Source organism: Myodes glareolus, chromosome 26, assembly GCF_982192425.1.
Source record: "Myodes glareolus chromosome 26, mMyoGla1.1, whole genome shotgun sequence".
Taxonomy (NCBI): domain Eukaryota; kingdom Metazoa; phylum Chordata; class Mammalia; order Rodentia; family Cricetidae; genus Myodes; species Myodes glareolus.
In genome coordinates, this window is record NC_142051.1 from 4059769 (window position 1) to 4079948 (window position 20180).

The 20180-nt window shown below is 44.9% G+C and overlaps 1 protein-coding gene across 1 annotated transcript in view; it reads right to left on the reverse strand.

The window, feature by feature from the left end:
• Positions 1-4394: 4394 nt before the first annotated feature.
• Helb (DNA helicase B) overlaps positions 4395-20180 on the reverse strand; it is a 28851-nt gene continuing 13065 nt past the window's right edge. Inside the window, exons 7-13 of the mRNA XM_048418149.3 lie at positions 19653-19807; positions 16189-16270; positions 15476-15535; positions 14252-14483; positions 13371-13514; positions 10896-11393; positions 4395-5850 (exon numbers count right to left, since the gene is read on the reverse strand). Coding sequence (XP_048274106.3) covers positions 5680-5850; positions 10896-11393; positions 13371-13514; positions 14252-14483; positions 15476-15535; positions 16189-16270; positions 19653-19807 — 1342 coding nt within the window. The 3' untranslated portion in view covers positions 4395-5679. The remainder of the gene's footprint in view (positions 5851-10895; positions 11394-13370; positions 13515-14251; positions 14484-15475; positions 15536-16188; positions 16271-19652; positions 19808-20180) is intronic.

Here is a 20180-nt window from a genome sequence, read left to right on the forward strand (position 1 = left end):
GGCATCAGCAGGAACCATCCTTTCCACATAACTATAGTAAGCCACAGACTGCCACCCATCCCCACGCCGATTAATTATTCCTTGGCTGTTCCTAAATGATGAGCTGAACCGTCACCCACAAGGCAATCTGATAGAATAACAAACTTTTTCCCAGGACCCTGAACCCTGACTAACTCTCACGTCAGCTAGAATACAGCCCTCCTTAATGGCCCTTCCTAGGATGAGGGTAAGAGTGAAAATTAACACATTCTCCATGATAAAACAACAGAACAGTCCATGGAACTTTCAGAATATAATTACGGTGGCTGGAGAGATGGTTCAGCAGTTAAGAGCACATACTGCACTTGTAAAGGTTCCCAGGACCCAGGTCAGGCAGCTCATGACTTCCGTGGGGATCCAATACCTCTGGCCTCTTCAGGCATCTGCACTCACATGCATGTTCCTACATGTGCATACACGCACACGTGTGCACACACGCGCACACACACACAGAAATATAGTAAAAGTAGATCTTTAAATTCTCTACATATTTTGTAAACTATTAGCTGGACTCACCAGAGGGAGAAGGGGCTCTCCAGTTATTGAAATCAGGAGTGCAGCGAGCCCTGATACCTGCCTTACAGGAACAGCAGATGACGGAGGACTATTCTGATCTCCAGTCAAGTGACGAATGACTTAGACAAACGCCTCAAGATTCGAACTCTCTAAACAGTCTCTGAAACACAAACGGACCTGGATTTGAAGCAGAAAGTCTAGACTTACAGTTCCAAGGAGATGTAACCACTGGAACTTGCTACAGAGAAAAGCCCAAATCCAGCCAGTTTCACTGAGGAATCCCCAAGCATTTCAAGCAGATCAAGCACCACTTCTTCACAAACTAGTGTGGAAAAAAGAGTGTGGAATGTTTCTCCATTTGTTCTTGCGATCAGCATACCCTGATGTCAACACCAGACCAAGAAAATTACCCACTCACATCACCTAAGATTGTCGGGGACAAAATCCCCAGCGGGGCCCTGCAAGCTGAACCAGCAGTGGTTTTTGTCTTTTGTTGTATCCTGGAGACAATCTATTTGGGTTAACATCCAAAAAACAAAATCAGCACATTATACCATAGCCATACAATGAAGGTTAAAACCATATTGTCACAGTAGAAACAGAAAAAACAATTGACAAAAATTCCCTCCTTAGTAAAAACATACAACAAATTAGCAACAAAGAGAAATCCTGGTCTTAAAGAGCATGAAAAAAAAGTTCACTGCTAACAAGGGAGTGGTAAAGATTGAATTCCTTCCTCCAGTGCTATTTGGAGGCCATGCTGAATACTCTCTCCCTCACCCAAGGCCTGTGTGTTGGTTTGGTCTCCAGGGTAGTCCTACTGGGAAGTGCTGTGGACCCTTAGGATATGAGGCCTTGGGGGGTATCCTTCAGTGCCTAACTTTGATCTCAAAAAGGATTGTGGGGCTCAGTCCCGCCTGGTTTCTTGTCTTGATTCCTGGTTCACAAGGTGAGGAGTTTGCACTATGGCACAGCTTCCACCATGATGAACGATGGCCGCCGTCACTGAAGTTATGTAGAGACTTCAGAACTGGAAACCAAATGAGCTTTGTCTTCATGGTTCTGTACAGTGACAGCTGACGAATACGCCTTAATGTCAGGAACACAGCAAGGCTCCACATTCGTGCCCTCTCTACAACGGTGCATGCAGAGCATCTGGCCAGGGTGCTAGGCAACACAACAACGTAAAATGCATCCGGATTGGAAAGAGAGAATTCAAGTGACACCTGCTTGTAGGTGAGATGTCTTATCAGAAAACTCAGAGGTATCCACCAAAACCTACCAAAATCAAGCAGTTCAGCAAGACCAGTATACAAAAACCATTTGCTTCTGTGGAGTAACAAGGAACCAACCAAAAATTATGACAAACGGCTGAGGAGACAATGCTTGTCACGTAAGCATCGTGTGCTCTGAGGTTTTCTTTCAAAGCCCAGCTAGAAAACTGTGCTTGTAATCCCACTGCTGGGGAGGAGGAGACATGCCAATCCTGGAGCTCACTGGACAGCCAGACAAGCCAGTGAACTGCAGGTAACAAACAAACAGATCCTTTCTCAAAAACAAAAACAAGGTGGATGGCACCTGAGGAACCACCTGAGGTTGCTCTCCGGCCTCCTCCATGTGTGCATGTGCATGCCCACCTGCACAAAGACAGAAACATGCACGGAAACTATTTCAATTCAATAATATCCAAGAGAATAGAAATTTAAAAGTAAACCTCACCCAAAGTCACTACATAAATTTAGAATTATTAGGTGTGATGCTCTAAACTTTAAAGAGGGCCCTGACAGAGATGGAAGAACGTCCTTGTAGCTCTGAAGAGTCGAAGTTAACGTGAGGTCCATCCAGTCCTAAAACTCTCCTCACTAGATTTCCAGCTGCCTTCTTCACAAAACCTGGAAGCAAAAATCCATACAGAAATGCAGAGAATCCAGGTCACAATGGCTAACGCCTTTATTCTCAGCACTCTTGAGGCAGAGGCAAGAGGATCTCTCTGACTTGAAGGCCAGCCTGGTCTACATAGCAAGTTCCAGGCCAACCAGGGCTCATGTGAGACCATGTCTTACAAAGAAAACAACAACAACAAAACTCCAAGGGACCCAGAACAACTAAAACAATCTTGTAAAAGAACAGTCACGTTAGAGTACTCAAATCTTACAGTACTACAGTCTACAGTAATAAAGTCAGCATGCTGTGGTATTTACACACAAGCCAACATACAGATCTGTGGGATACAACTAGGAAGCCATAAACACAGTCTCACATGGGCAACTGACTTTTGACAAGGATATGAAGACAACCATGGGGGAAAAGACAATCTCTTCAAGAAATGGAGCTCAAACAATTGGATAGCCATTTGCAAAAGAATGAACCAGGACCCCTTTGTCACACCTTATGCAAAGGCTAACTAAAAGTGAATCTAACATCTAAATAAGTCCAAAAACTCATTTAAAAGAAAAACACAGAAATAAATCTTCATGGCTCTGGACAGGCCATGGTTTGCAGGCTATAACACCAAAAATATTGCAAGCAATAACATCCTACAAAAGACATCACTAGAATCAAAAACATGTCCTTCAACATAACACCTCATAGAATGAGAGGGAGAAAATGCAGGTCATTTGTTTTGTTTTGTTTTTTATAAAGGACTCATATGTAGTCTGTATCAGGAACTGTCAGATTTTGATATTAACGTAATAGTCAAAACATAGGAATAGATTTTTTTCTCCAAAGGCCGTCGGTGGCAGCACACGCCTTTAATTGCAGGAGGCAGAGGCAGGCGGATCTCTGTGAATTTGAGGCAGGTCTAGTCTTCAAGAGGAAGTTCCAGGCCAGCTAGGGCTGTGACATGGAGAAACCCTATCTCGAAAAACAAAACAAACAAACAAACAACAAAAAGGTACATGGCTTAGAGCAAGATCACCTGGTACCCAAGCTGAGGGACCTGAGTTCAAATCTCAGAACCCATGCAAAATGCAGGCTGTGGTCAAAAGGAGGAGAGTTCCTGACCACTGACCCCACCATAAGGGACTAAGGCAGTAATGGAGCAGGACACTCTACATCCTCCTTCATATTCAATTAGGTGCATGCACCCTCCTTCAAACACACACAGGTCCACACATACCATACACATACACATACATACACACACACACACACACGCGCGCACACACTGGAGAAATTGGAATTTTCATAACTACCAGTGACAATATAAAATGCTAACTGCTGAAGAGTCTAAAGACAGATTTATATAACCCAGCAATTCTACCTAGTGACATAATCCATAAACACGAAAATATATATCTATACACAAAATTGTTTACACAAAGTGATCAGAGTAGTATTAATTATAACAGCCAGAGTAGAAATCACCCTGTCAACCCACTAATAGGTGGATTAATTCAACATGCAATATATCCATACAAAGGAATATTATTCAGTAATGAGTGAGTTGAATTACCAATACATTACTGATACATGTTGGTGAAATCTGAATAGCATTGTCAGGAAATATGTCATATTGTCTTCACTTACAGGAATCATGCATTATAGGCAAATCTACAAAGACAAATCAGTTAGCCAGAGTAAATGAGTAGATTGTGCTTAGGTGGGGTGTGAGCCTGGGCAGTCATGAAAGTGCCCGAGGATGGACTGTAGTGAGTTTCACAATTCATTCACTACACTAAAAGCTACTAAACTGTATTCATTAAGTGGGTAAATTTTATAGAATTTGTTCACAACACTATTGAAAACATTAAGTTAATGAGTACTTAACTTTTTATTTTACCATTGGTCTTAGTTCCTTGTGTTGTTATAAACAAAAACCAGACTGGGCAACTTAGTAAAGCAAAGAGTAAATTTATTGCTCACAAAGGCGTATCTCGGAGACACCACCAACTAGAACCATGGCACAGCAACAAGAGAAGGTTACAATCAGAAGTGGGGCCCAATTGTTATTGTTTGTTTGTTTCCAAGTACATAGAAAAGTTAGTTTAGGGCCAGAGCTGCAATTTAGTAGTAAAGTACTTGCTTAAAGCCCAAAATGAAAGGAAAAGAGAGAAAAATGTCCCCACGCTATACCAGCAATCCAACAGGAAAACAGCCGAGCATGTGAGAATAAAGCGATGTGCACACATTAAAATATTTCATTGCGAGAAGTGTCTGTATGATCTGAGCTCTTGGACAGTAGCAATGTATAACACGCTGAGAACTGCAGTGAAGCAAACTGCCAGACAAGGTGTGTCTGTAGCCAGTGTGCACCTCTAATGGGACCTGTCATCCCCGACAAAATAAAGTAAAACAAAAACAAGAGCCCTCAGGACAGCAAAAGAGTGACTCCACCAGGCATCCACTACCGCAGTAAAACCCATGTTTGGGGACACATCCAAACCACAGTACCACTTGGCAATAAATATTTTTAAAAAACCTACCACTTGACAATAAATATTTTAAAAACCAATCTACTTTAAGAGAAAGGTTCCCTACAACGGGATATAATCAAAACGTACTCCCAACTAGAAAAGGCAAATCCAAAAAAAGTCCCAAGAATGCCGAGTCCCAGGAGCAGGGATGGAGTGCATGATGGCTTTGTATCAACACCTCTGTGGCAAACACAGCACCCTTGGATGTGTGAGTATCAACAGGTACAATTAGCCCACCTTTGCTACTTCTTTGGGGTAACGGCGATGATGATCCACAGTGGTCACGCAGCTTATCACAGAACATACGGCATCCCTAAAACGGGAGACTTCTAAGCACACAGCATCTTTTTCCATAATCTCCATCCAGTGTTCACTGTTCTCATGAGGGCAGAGGAGGAGATTGTCGTGGCTATCAGGTGAATTTAAAATATCTGCTTTTAAATTCAGATTTAAAAATGCAAATAAAAATTTCGTTTGGAGCAAATACCCAAAATACAAATGCCAAAAAATAAAATCCCAGTTACAGCAATCTTCTCATAGCTTGAAACACTGAGGCTAAAATAAAATAGCCACTTTGCCTTGAAAGGAAAAATAATTATTTTGAGCAAAATTATTTTGAGTAAAATTCTTCCTGTTTGGAGGTTTTCATTGGTGGTGTTGCCTGAACATCGTCGGTCTTGTGATGTTGCCCAGGCTGACCTGGAACTCAAGATTGTCCTGTGTCAGCTTCCTGACTGCTGGGATTATCGATGTGAGCCACCACATCTGACTTAACCATTTCTTGGTCATCAGTAGGTTTGAAAAGTCGTCTGCGAATTGGGTTATTCAACCTCAAATTCTGAAATACAGAAGACACCTGTGGAGACGGTTTTTCAACCTGTTTGGAAATAAAAATAAAGTTAATTTTATAAAAACACACCTTGCCTACCATAGGCACTTCCATTGCCCCCCACTGCTTCTAAAGAAGAAAGAATGCACTCCTCACAATCGTTGAAGTCTTGAGCAACCTACCAATGGTCTATGTGCTCCTTGGAGGATCACATCTGCTTCTGCCCTGTGGCATCCCCTGTACCCAGCTAAGGGTCTGACATGAAGAAGGAACTGTGCATTGCCTAAATACAGGCATCTAACTTCTAAAAACAAAGGGATGGGGCTTACTACCTAATGTGGGAGCAAGGCACAGAATTACGATGAAGGTTCCCTGTGCAAACATGAAGAATCTGAAGATGCAAACAAGTCCTGATGACTGCCAGGCTGCACACCCATGAAGACAGCTCTTACATGGCATATGGTCACACTCTTCATGCCCCTAGTGATGCCCAAGTAGCATCCACGAGGCCACCGTGGTCCTCAGTTTTTACCATCATAGAAAAAAGGAAAAGAAACACAACACGTTTCCACAATGCTATCCCTGTACACTTTAGAGTTTGGGCATGGTTATTCAACCATTTGTACCAACTTGCCTGAACTTCTGGAACCTGGATTTTGTCAAACATTATTCTAAGCATTCCCACAGAGGCACGAGTAAAAGAAATATTTAAGTCAGTGAATCTCTGATATGTGGATTACCTCTGCAAGGTGGGGGGACCTCATCCAGTCGCTTGAAAACCATAACAGGAAAAAGACCTTGTTCCTCGAGGAAAGCCTGTGGCTGCCTGCCTGCCTTAAGACTCAAGCTGCAGCACTGTCTACATCTGGTCCTATAAACTCCCCTGCACGTCTCCACATTCACTTGAACAGGTTTCCTCCAATGCCGTCTACTGGGACAGACACACAGATCAACAGATGGACCGTGCAAATGGCTCTGTTTCCTGAAAGACTGACTAATACAGGGGCTGACCTTCCCTCGGCCATTATGATTGTCTTATCTAGCTTGCTTTTTATATCACAATGCGAATTTTATAGAAACATATTTTCTGGAAATAACTGTTTTATCTGATAAATTTGGCAGTGTTGGCTCAGATAGTTGTATCAAAAAGCACAATTGTATTTTTCTTTTTCTACTTCTGAAGCAGGCAAGATAACAGGTCAACATTTCCCTTCAGGAATTTGTGTTTTTTTCAAAACCCAAAGCTGTTAATGTACTAGAAGCATGGAAGCAAAGAGGGGTCCAGTCATTAGTAGTGTCACGCAGACCATCATGACATTTGGGCCGATGATGAACTATATATAATATAATAGCAGTCCCCTGAGGTCAAAATGGATCTAAAAGTTTCCATTTGCCTCGTGCAGGGCAATAACCATGGACTTGTGGAGCCGGTTACATAAACCTGCCGATGTGGAAATACAGCACACTGTGCTTCTAGCTGATGCATTTATGGTCAACTTTGACTTTTTTCATTAATTTAGAGTTCTCAACTTGTGGGTGGTGATCCCTTTGAGGGTCGATTGACCTTTTCACGGGGTTACCTAAGACCATCAGAAAGTACAGATTGCAGTTCCTAACAGTGGCAAAGTTACAATTAATAAACTGGCAACAAAAATAATTTTATGGTTAGGGGGTCACGACAACAGCGTTAGGAAGGTGGCGAGTCACTGATTTAGACTGTGATCCACGCACTTTCTTACCCTAGGAAAAAGCACATGATGCAGTCTTACTGTGTCTTCTATTGCACCAAGAGGCCACCATACCCATAACCACCTATGTGGGTGTGAGCACACAAACAATATTTGTACCACAATGGCACGGCTGCCTAAGGAGGTATTTCTCAAAATATATCCTTGTAGTACAGCCGTATATGTCATCATGTGTTGAATTTAAATGCGGGTGTGGCTCGTGGGTAAAAACGTGAATTTGAAGGAAGGACATATGGACAGCCCTTGACACTTTTTCTTTCAAAAATGATATATTCTTCAAGAGTTATGGAAAGACAGAAGTGTCGAATTTGCCAGTCCTAACGTTCTGAATTCTGTTTCCCCATTTACAGGGATTCCTGTAGATACCGTATACTTTTGGCAAAGCCTGTGAGAAAGAAGAACATTATCTCCTCCCACGAACAAGCTTTGGGCTGATGTCATCGTGCAAGGACGTGAGCCAGCACACAACAGTTCCCAATCACTCTTCCGTTCGCAGATCTGCAATACTGGCCTTGGTCAAAGTCAGAGGCTCCAGCAGACTCACGACTGGGGCTGAACAACACTGCCAATTTCTTTTTGTTCCACCACACACAATCATAACCCCCGCCCACTGTTGGTGAGAAGAAATATAACTCAAGAAACTTTTTTTGAAGGCTCTTTCTTTACAATTGTCTCTTTACTGGTCTGGTCAAAAGCCTAGCTTCAGGGCCTTTGCAAGCTTACTTTCAGGGGGGAAAGGTATCACACTAAGACGGAAATGGTGCATCAAATGTCACCTCTGCACCGGAGTGTAGATGAGGCTTAGAGTCACCATGGGATCTTCTATTGCCATGGAAGAAAAATGACTGTCCCTTTCCCCACAAATTGTTGCTTAGCCTTTTTTACTAATTCCGACAAATGATACCTGGAGCCTATGCCCAGGCCAAACACATGTGTGCCACTCTTGACCCAATGCCAGCTACACCTGACTCATTTTTAGGACTCAGCTCGGCCCCTTAGCATCTCTCCTGCCCTGTGGTAAGTACCTGACAGCTAGACAAATCACTGTACTCAGGGTTTCTGTATGCCAAGAACTTAAAAAGTTTTTCCCTAATCACCTTAAGAGTTTTTCCATTACACCAAGACCAAGGTCACCTCCTTGAATTTCAATTCACAAGCACTTACAATGATCCTAGGAATCTCCACTCCAATAGGAAGAATGGACAGTCTCTTTAAAAGAGTCTGTCCATCCGACCCAACTGCCCTGGGTCTGCAGGCTGTCCATCAGGTCCAACTGCCCTGGGCCTGCAGTCCGTCTGTCCATCCCGACTGCCCTGGGCCTGCAGTCCTTCCGTCCGTCCCGGCTGCCCTGGGTCTGCAGTCCATCCATCTGTCCCGACTGCCCCGGGTCTGCAGGCCGTCCGTCCGTCCCGGCTGCCCTGGGTCTGCAGTCCATCCATCTGTCCCGACTGCCCCGGGTCTGCAGGCCGTCCGTCCGTCCCGACTGCCCCGGGTCTGCAGGCCGTCCGTCCGTCCCGGCTGCCCCGGGTCTGCAGGCCGTCCGTCCGTCCCGGCTGCCCCGGGTCTGCAGCACTACCTCTCAACTGCATACCTTGTTCTCCCAATCCTCTGCTATCTCCTCTCAGTTGAACTCTGTCAGGTGTCAGGCAGCCTCTTAGAGAATCTGTCCTCTGCCCTGTGCCGCCTTCAGGCAGGGGACATGGGTGTCACCTGTAGAACTGAGCAAGTTCATCAGCACTCACTCTGAACTCAGCTCCGCTGAACCCCACCCAGCAAATCTGTGGCAAGTTCATAAATCAATTGGTAAACTCTTGAACCCATATTTAGAAGTCATTTAAAATCCCCCATTTCTAAGCGGAGTAACTATTTCTGCCTGCCGGAGGAGACACACTATTTCCTCAGGCGAGGTCTTCTTGTGTCTTTTTCAGCTCAGTAAATGGCTTTGTGGCTATTTCCCAAACTGATTCAACCAGAAAGCAGGGACTTTGGGGAATACTGCTTGCCTTCTCCCATCTAGTCAGCCAGCTGCCAGCTACATCTCCAAAATATAAAAGCCAAAAGGAAGAGATAAGAGAAAACTTTGATTCCTTTAGTGTGAACTGATGAACAAGAACAGTAGACTGACTGAAGCCGAGAAGTGACAGCAAGAAATCCCACGGTGGCGGGAGAGCTAATCTAGACTGAGAAGCCGCAAGAGACCACTTGGGGCACAGTGAGCCTTCACCCCAAGGAACGGAGGAACGGAGCTGAGCACCCAAGGGAGTGGAGTATGGGGGATATGGTGAGAAGGCAATGGGGGTAGGCAGCCAATCACCTCCACGCCTAGGCAGAGCGGGGACGTTTCTCAAAAAAGCTACCTCACGGGGTGAGTGTTAGTCACACTAGGAGAAGGGATTGAAATGAGAGCCGAGAGAAAGGCGTTAGGTCTTACGGTTCTACAGCGCCTATTTCTAGGAACAAAGATACAAAGGAACTGGTTCCTGGACTCTCTTCAGTGAGTCATGAACTTTCTTCCTAACCTGCCTGCAGCCCACATACGTGTGAAAAAGAATCCCTACTTGCTTACCCAGAGTTCCCAGCGCCTACATCATGGCAGCCACCTAAACACCCAGGCAAAGCGGATGACTGAAACTATGACAATACAGTGTGTCCTCAAGGCCTTCAGAGACGGCCCAGCTAAGGGGTGTGGGAGGAAAGCAAGGGAAATGGAGTAGAGGAGTGAGGGCACTAGAGGTAACCGACAGGGAGGACAGGAAGGCAGGTACAGAGTGGGAAGTTTTCTCACGGAATATGACAGTCATCCATCAATCCATCAGTCAGTGGGACAGCCCCAGAGTAGCTGCTTCAGGAAGGGTGAGAAAAGAGTCAGCACCAAGAGGACCCAGAAGGGAGACTTTGGAAGAGGTGAGGCACAGCAGTCTCAGGGTTCTGCAGCACAGTGATACCCTAACGGAAGTACGCAGCCCTGTCCAGGCACAGTGATACCCTAACGGAAGTACGCAGCCCTGTCCAGGCACAGTGATACCCTAACGGAAGTACGCAGCCCTGTCCAGGCACAGTGATACCCTAACGGAAGTACACAGCCCTGTCCAGGCACAGTGATACCCTAACGGAAGTACGCAGCCCTGTCCAGGCACAGTGATACCCTAACGGAAGTACGCAGCCCTGTCCAGGCACAGTGATACCCTAACGGAAGTACGCAGCCCTGTCCAGGCACAGTGATACCCTAACGGAAGTACGCAGCCCTGTCCAGGCACAGTGATACCCTAACGGAAGTACGCAGCCCTGTCCAGGCACACTGCAGATGGCAGTGGAAACATGAACACAAAGACACATTGCTCCTACCATACAGAATTTACTGGGGCTTTCTCCATCAAATGGAAAGCCATCGCCAGTTCTTTTGGATCCCCTAGGCTGTTCGGACTCCTCATCTGTATCCATGTCGTTAAAAGAAGTTGACAGCCATCTTTTATCAAAGGTGAACTTCTCCTTGGCCGAAGATGCTTCATCCCTGGCGTGGTTTGGAGTAGCTCTCCTGTCTGGGGTTCTACAGAGGGGTGATGCTGAAGGCTGTGAGCTGGGTGTTCCTCCAATTTCAGGGCTTGAGGGCTGGGATGGGAAATCTGCTGGAGATGCACAGGCGCTAGAGAGCTGCTTCTGCAAGAAGTGCTTCAGACGCGTCTTCCTGGGGAAACTGCGCTTCCTGATGGCGTTCCTGAGCTCGGACTCTTGGGCAATGACATACACTCTGGAGCGGCCCCTCGTCACTGCGGTGTAGACATGTTGCCAGTGCTGGCGGCCTGCCTTCCCCAGTACATAGGCGACTGTGTTCTCCTCGGACCCCTGAGAGGTAAAAACAGTGGGAAGACTTAGCACAGCAACTCAATGGGGTGGGCTCAGGGATGAGGCTAGGAGGATGGCTCACAAGTGAAAATGTTTGAATAACCAGACGCCCCGTAAAAAGCCTCACCTAGCTAGCCTGGCGAACACAGCAGGAAAGCAAGGAAATGACCAAGGAGTGGTGACCAAGGGCACGAGACTGCTCTGACCTCCACACATGCACAGCAGCACCAGAATACCTGCATTCATACATACAAATATGCACGTGCATACAGACACACATACACAACATGTGCACACAAACACACATACACAACACGTGCACACAAACACAACACGTGCACACAAACACACATACACAATACTAAAAGAGGAGAGAGTCTTCACGGTACTTTCTCGTCCTTCTCCTCGGCCAGTGGGTCTACACTCCATCCATTCTTCCTGCAGAATCTATTTTATTCATTATCTCAAAACTCATGATTGTTAAATACACTACCAACATTAGGTTCCATGGGGCCACAGCTGGCTTCTGGTGACAAAAACAAACTGTAAAGACTACATGGAGTGCTCCAATTTCCCTGAACAAAGACTTTGAAATGGCTGCACAAACCTACACATAAACGTGTTACACGGGGGCCACTCCAGAGTGGACGTCATCACCGAAGAGTCTGAGCTCAGGAGGACATCAGAAATGTGTTTACCAATAATGGCAAAGAAAAGGATATATAAAATAGCCAATAACAGGAGAATATATAAATATGTACAGACACCATGTATGCCCGCATCAAAGGTAAACACACACACACACATAGATTGTCTAGAGAATGGCTCTATCAGTAGAGTGCCAGTCACACAAACATAAAACCCTGGTCCAGATCCCCAGTACCCATGCAGAAAAATAAATAAATAAATTAGTTCACGCCTGTAACCTCAGTACTAGTGAAGCAGACAAGAAACTCTGCAGGGCTTGTGGGCTAGCCAGTCTGTTCACATTAGCAAATTTCAGGTTTAATTAGGGTCTTAAAGAACAGATGAGGAGCTAATAAGGCCACCTGACATTAACCTCTGGCCGCCACACACATGTGCTCATACATGCATGAGCGCATCTGACACACACACGAGCACACAAGACATATTCACACATACAAATGTGCACACACAAATATAACTCTATATGATCTGAATTATACTCAAACAAGAACTCTGATTACCAAACATAAAGACAATGTAGGTATTAACAGACTATAAAGGCTTGGGAGATGGCTCCAGCTAACATGCCTTCCTCACACACATGGAGACTTGAGCTCAGTTTCAAAATGCAGGGCGCGCAGAAGAGAACAAAGTGCGTCGAGCATTTCCTGTGCTTCTGTGCTCAGAAACAAAGGCGACCTGTCGTGTACACGTCCTACGTGGGAAGCAGCTCTCAGAAACCTGTCGTGTACACGTCCTACGTGGGAAGCAGCTCTCAGAAACTGAAGCAAAACGAGAAACCAGGACAGCACGGAAAAAGTTCAAATTAATAACAGCAAAAGAAATGCAAAAGAAAACAATGCGAGGGGGGGCTTCATGTTGTGGTGAAGTTATAGTTAGCCCTGACTGTCAACCTGATGAGACCAAGAGACACAGAGAAGACGCCATCTCCAGACATCTATGAGGGAGCTTCTGACTGTGTTCACTGAAGTGGAAAGACGCACTCTAACCAGGCAGAAATCATTCCATGGGCTGGGATCCCAGATTGGATGAAAAGGAGACAGAGCTGAGCAGCCGTGTTCATCTTCTGCCTCCTCACTATGGATGCAATGTGACCAACCACCTCACGCTCCTGCTCTGTCTTCCCCGCCACGAGGGCCCAACCCTCAAACTGTAAGCCGCAAAAAACTCCTCCGTCAACCTTTCTCGCCAGGCACTTTGTCACGCTGATGATAAAACCTTACTAACACAAGCAGGTACTCAAGTGGCTATGTGAGCATCTGCTCTCACCTGGAAAGTGTGGACAGTCCGCGCCCAGGCGTGTCTTATCTGACAGTGTCTCACCAGTTTGTTAAAGTCCACAGTCACTTCCAGACCAGCCTCATTGCTGATGGTCAAAAGTCTTTTTGCTTGGAAGGTTACATCAGTTTTATCCTGGGACCAAGACAAAGAAAACTTTGCGTTCATTCAAGCCCATATGTGATAAAGATAGTCTTAGGATGCAACACAAATACCAGCATTATACATCAAATTAAGAATTTCCAGGTGCTTGGGGCTGACAGTACTTGTGAGGCTCTGGGTTCGATATCCAGAATGGAGCAACCACAACAGACTTGAAAAGACTTCAAATCCATCCTTAATGGAATGCCTTCACATTTGAGTGTTTCAATGAGCAGAAACAGAAACTTCCGGTCCTCACACATCCTTCCCCTCCCAGCCCTTACAGAGTATTTTCAGCACGGGAGGGGTCTACACAAGAATAAGCAGAAACTGTTACTAAAGTTTCTACACTGAAGCTACACCTAGGGATAGCTGTGTCCTTGTCCTTTGTTAGTCAAACTTCCAGCTTACCACAAAGAAGGTTTCCTTCCATACCTTTCATTAAAAAAAGTTAAAGTAATGCTTTCCAGCTCAACTATTCCCAATTATTCCGTCACATTCTGATCAAGACATTGCTTAAAAACAACACAACAGCAAAAACAAAAACAAAAAAAAAAAACACCCAAAACCCTACAGACCAATATACACCTTGAAGGATGATGTATAAAAACTTCTAAGAAAACACTGAACAAGAATATCATCTCTGATGTGATTAAATCCTGAATGAAATTGAAGACTTTAGAAAAAAAACAAAAAACTCTAATTGGCAAACATTGTTACCTAAGACTTACCCTCTTTATGAAAAATATTTCCCCATTGCACAGTCGAATGTCATTTTCAAAATCCTGCGGGATTTCAAAATCGGAAGGGGGATCACCAGAGGGGGCAGCATCGGAGGGGGCAGCATCAGAACCTTTCCCATTGGTTTTCAAGTCCTTGTCAGGGATTAAATCTGCGAGATAGGCGTTCCGGGTACAGCAGATTTTATCATTGACTGCAAAGATGAGCTTTTTCTTGTGGTCTCTGTATTAGGAAGCAATCACACACCATCAGAACCTGGAGACGTCCCTCTTCACCTCAGATCCGCACTCCACCCAGAGCTGATACAAAGTCACGTGCACACATCTTTGAGTCATTCTCCAAAGGGCAAGAGGTCAAGCTGCCGTCGCTGTCTCCGGCTTATTTTATGCTCACCCCTGGTCACCTTAAACCCTTTGGCCCAGTTGAGCTCTCTCCAGTTAGAGACACTGGTGTGGCTGCTCTGGTCCGTCCGTTTTCTAAACCGAAAGCCTTATTTTTTCATGCAAATTACTCTCTCTCTCTCTCTACATTCTGCAAGAGAGCTTCCTCATATTTCCATTTTTAATAATTATGGCACCGCTCTGTGGAAAGAGCAGCAATGGGCCTATCACTGCAAAAGCACTGGGTTGATTCTTCATTCTGCTCTTCTTCCACCCTTTAGGGACCTCTGTGCAGTCAGTTTCGCTTACAGAAATGGAAAGATAAAATTACTCGACAAGGGCAGGGTGCTAGGACCACGATTGCGTGGGCCCCACCAAGCACATTCTGAATCCTCTGTTGGGCCACCCAACAGTGTTTTGTGACAGGGGTTTCTATATTTTACACAACCCCAGTGTTGAACACGTGCTGGCAAATACAAGAAATATGAATTAACTAGTTAATGTGCAAGCATGGTGACTCAGCTACACTCCTGCTCCTCCGGTCACTCAAACAGGGTTCTCTACACACAGCCTGTGGCGCAGGCCCCGGAAAATACCACACGGCCACGGCGTCCCTTTATTCTCCACACTGATCTTGAAGTTGGAGGCTGCCAGCCTGGACACCACAGGGAAATGACCGTTCCTTATTTCTCATCTTATTCTACTCAGTGTTCAGGCTGATTTCTAATGACATACAATTAATCTAATTAAAGAGACCATTATGCTTCTGCGTATGTGACAAACAGCAAACCAAGGCAGGCCTGCTTCCTGGGTGTCAGTGAGAAGGGTGCTCACTTGATGAGATGGTTTGTGTAGTGCTTAGCGCAGCAGTCATTGATGAGGTCACAGTCTTGCCTGAAACACATGAAAACCAGAGTCACGTCAGTGATACGTGTCACACACTGGCTGATGTCTACCGACAATTATATACCGGGCCCCTGTGTTTTTAAATGCTGTTGTTGTGAACTGGGAATGGAGCTGGGGGCTCTGCGCAAGCTAGTCCCTGCTGCTAGAGTACATCCCATAAGATGGTTCCAGAACTTTCTCAAGGAAAAAGTAGTTTTTTTTGTTTGTTTGTTTGTTTGTTTGTTTCTCTTTTGTTTTATTGAGAGAGAGTTTCTCTGGGTAGTCCTGGCCATCCTGAAAAACTCACTCTGTATATAAGGCTGACCTCGAACTCAGAGATCCACCTGTCTCAGCCTCCCGAGTGCTGAGATTTAAAGGCGTGTACCACCATGCCCAGCCGGGGGAAAAAAAAGTGTTTTATAATTTTTACCTCCACATAGTTTTGTTCCACTCATATTTACTGTGAGTGTATAAATACACTCGACAGAAAACAGCCCTGGTACGAATACCTTCTGACACGGCTAACAAAAAGATACTTCAGAGTAAGAATGAGAATTAATAATGAAAAATTACAAGTTTCTCCCCCTAAGCACAACGTACACTAAAACACGATGCTGTTTAAAAGTTGGATGGAGTATATTAACACAGTATAAAAGCTTTACCTTCTAAATGCAATAAACTGTGATGCCTTTGCATTTTCAAAGTCTTTTCCTTGGAGCAAAGCTGTAATCGCAGAATATAAATCTGGCAAAGAGAAAAAGGTTAACACAGAGAAATCGCCAAATTGTAATGCTATTTCTGTGGGAAAATTAGCTAGCAGTCCCACACAAAACATTTCATTCATGAAATGCAAGGCCACCGTGGGAACATCTACATCATTGTCGGCATGCGCCATGGCAGTGGGAAGAACGCGAGGAAGGCTTGAGCCCCAGAGGTACTACACGGTAAGTCAGCTGGAGTCTGAAATCTGTAAGTTAAGTAGTACATTATATAAAGTATTACCATACTCAAGGCTGAGTCTTAGCAGGTGTATGCCAACTTACAATATTCAGGTATTTCTACATCGGCTACCAAGGGGCCACGAGCCTAACACGACATTTGCCCCACCTTCCCCTCAACTTTCTCTTTCCTGTCCTGCCCAGCCCTCCCATCATCCAGCCACTAAATCCTCAGTCGGAGCAGGAAGGACTCTAGTGTGCTCACACCCTGCCAGCTGCTATGGGGTGCGGTCACGAGCTGCACTCATCTGAAAGAGCGAAAATAAGGCTGGGGAAAGTCATTTTCCAAAGGGGCAGGTGGCCGGCCATCTCCTTCAGAGCTCAGAGGGTTAACTGGGGGGTCCTTCATACTCTTCCACACCGTCCACTGGCAGGCAGCTCTCCTCTCGTCTCTCAGCAACGGTACAAAACAAGTCACCATGCTCACAGGAAAGTAAAACTCAGAGTAGTGGGCGAGGGATATAGTTTAGAGGGTTTGTCTAGCAGCTCTAAGGCACTGTGTTCGAGCCTTACTACCACATGAACTGGGCATGGTGGCTGGCCCACACCTGATCCCCAACAGAAGATCAGAGGTCCAAAGGTATATACTGATTCGGGGACTAGCCTGGTCTACAGGAGACCCTAGTCTATAAAACAACAACTACGAAAAGAAACTCACACCTGGATCCGTGAGCTGGGCATAGGGCATGGGCCTATTATGCTAGTGCAGGGCAGGCAGGGGGATAGGGAGTTCAAAGCCAGCCTCAGCTAGATAGTAAATTCAATAGCATCCTAGGCTACTTGAGACCCTGCCTCAAGAAAAAAAAAAAAGGGGGGGGGGGTAGGAGGACAGGCACATTGCAGGATTTGTGTCTCATCTAGAAGCAGATGAATCATGGGGTACTGTGGTGTTCGGCTCTAGAAAGGCAAAGCAAACTGCTCACAGAGACTTTCATTTCTTCCGTGAAGAAATGATACTCTCCAGAAAATAGCTGACCTCACATCACCCCGAGTCACGCCTGGCTTGCTAGAGCAGAAACGTTCAGGCCTCCTAATCTGCACCTCGGTCTCCTCCCTGTCTCAAAGATCCGCAGACACTGTGCATCTTACTATTTTTAAGACACAGAGTTTAGACTCTCTGAAATTCTGGCCCAGTTATGGAGCCCGTCTTGGGTCTCTGTATTTTGTAACAGTGGGGATGACTTACTCAATAACTTATTAATGAGAAAGTGCTGTTTGCCTCTCCAAGGAATATTTACCCAGTTTTCGGAAAGAAGAAGCTAATTCTCCACCAACAGTTTTTAATTAAAATGGGCAATCAGCTAAGCTCTGCCAGCACTGGGAAATGGACAACTTGTTTTCCTTTTAAGAGCACAGAGCACAGTCTCCTGAGTGGGGCATGGCAGCAGAGGCCTGCAATCCCTGGTTAGGAAGGTGAACACAGGCAGAGGCCTGGACTACAGAAGACCCTGGCTCACTCAAACTAGAGTACATTCTCTTTAATATACAGAACAGGTACCAAGATAAGCAACGCTTGAGCTATGCTATACGGAGCTGCGAAGAAAGCAAGTTAGGGAAGCCAGCACCTGCTTTTCTCATGTGTACTAGTACCTATGTTAACTAAGTTTTTTGAGAATACACATCAGCTATCATATTTAATTAAAACCAGCTCACAAAATACACATCTTATTATCCAATTTATATAAAACTAACATGAATGATGGGATTGGATATGCACACAATGGTAGACAGACTTGGGTGTTTTGAAGCTGTCTGTCAACTCGGTTGACGGGGCGGTGACTGAGTGTAAAGGGTGTGTCTGTGAGGACTGTGCCCGCTACAGTCGGTTCTCAGAAGAATCAAATCATTCCTCATCCAGCTCTGAGGATACACTAGTCCTCAAGTTTGCTAAATTGGTTTTGAATCTAAATCAAGACCAGGAGAACCTCGCTACTGTTCTGCTTTTGTTTCTGTTGCTGTGATACAATACCAGGAGCAACTTAGGGGAAGAAGGAATGTGCCTCGCTCACAGGGCATATTCCATCACTGAATGAATTCAGAGCCAGAAGCCAAACAGGATCTTGTAGACACCATGGAGTATCCTGCTTGCTGCCTCACTTGGCTCTTGCTTAGCTGGTTTTCATACAGCCCAGAACTACCTACGTAGGGATTGTGCCACCCACAGTGGGCTAAGCCCTCCCACATGGATGAACATCTAAACAAACTCCCACAGACACGCCCACAGGCCAACTGATCTGGGCAATTCCTCACCTGAAATTCCCTTCTCAGAGCTTCTAGTCTGTGTCAAGTTAACAAAATCAACCAAGACAACTATATCCAAAGAAAATTATTTGCCATAAGCAATTTAATGATATTTTATAGTATTTATGTAAATATTCTTAATATGGATGTCCCTGCAGAGTCACAGGCACCAAATCTTGATTGTTATTTCACGCTTGTTGAAATGACTTGGGTCATGTGCTCAAGGGAGAAGACACCACATCCCATGCTCTTTCTCAGCCCTGACAAGTTGACATTAAATACCCAAAATTACACGTGGTATTTATCTGTTTAATGGTAATCACAGTTCACAAATATACTCACAGAAAGTAATGGTAAAATTTCATTAAATAAGACTTGCTGTCTCCTGAAGAGATTTGGATTGCCAAGACTCAATAAAGATCATCTCCAGCCACTTGACTGACTTGTCAAGTATTTTATGAGAGTCCTTACAGGTGTCGAGAGCTCACTCCCAAAGGTCTAGAGCAGTGGTCTTCAACCTGTGAGTCACAACCCCTCTGGGGTTCGAATGACCCTTTCACAAGACTCACTTAAAACCATCGGAGAACACGGATACGTACACCACAATTCATAGCAGCAGCAAAATTACAGTTACGAAGTAGCAGCAAAAATGATTTATGGCTGGGGGTCCCCACAGCATGAGGAACTGTATGAAAAGATCACAGCATTAGGCAGGCTGAGATCGCTGCTTTAGAGTCGCCTCCTTCTGACAATCCTTAGGCTGCTTTATTTCCAGGGCTCCATCTTTCACTAGCAATACCTACCTTTAGCATCCGATAATACACAACTAGTCCTTTAATGACAGTATCACAAAACTAAAGTACATGTAAGTCTACATCAACACTTACTGGATCGGTGTTCACCTTTAGCTGACTGAGAACTGCCGTCCTCTTCAGGAAGTCTCACAAAAATGAATGTCTTATCTTGAATGGAGATGGGTAACGTGGGATTATCAGAGATATTTAGTTCTGCATCAAATTCCGGAAACTGGCGCCTGGAGATTCTTAAATTAAAGATAGGTAAATAGTATATATATATGTCATATAATATGTGTAATATATATGTATGTGTGTATAAATGTATATATATATAAAAGCATTACCACCCACAAATGTGTCTTTGTGTATGAAGCAACCAAATTCCCTTACATTAACTCATACCAGTTAGTGGATGAGGGGAAGAGAGAGCCTGGCAGGTGCAGACAGCAGCCAATCATTTTATAACATACTACAAATACCGTAAGATTTTAGTACTATATTTAGCAATCACTTCCCCCACTACAAGCCAACTAAAAGTATCTGAAAAGAAATGATCATACCATGAGCCATGCCCCATGCTGAGAACCAGACCACTAAATAGCACAAGAAGGAGGTCTT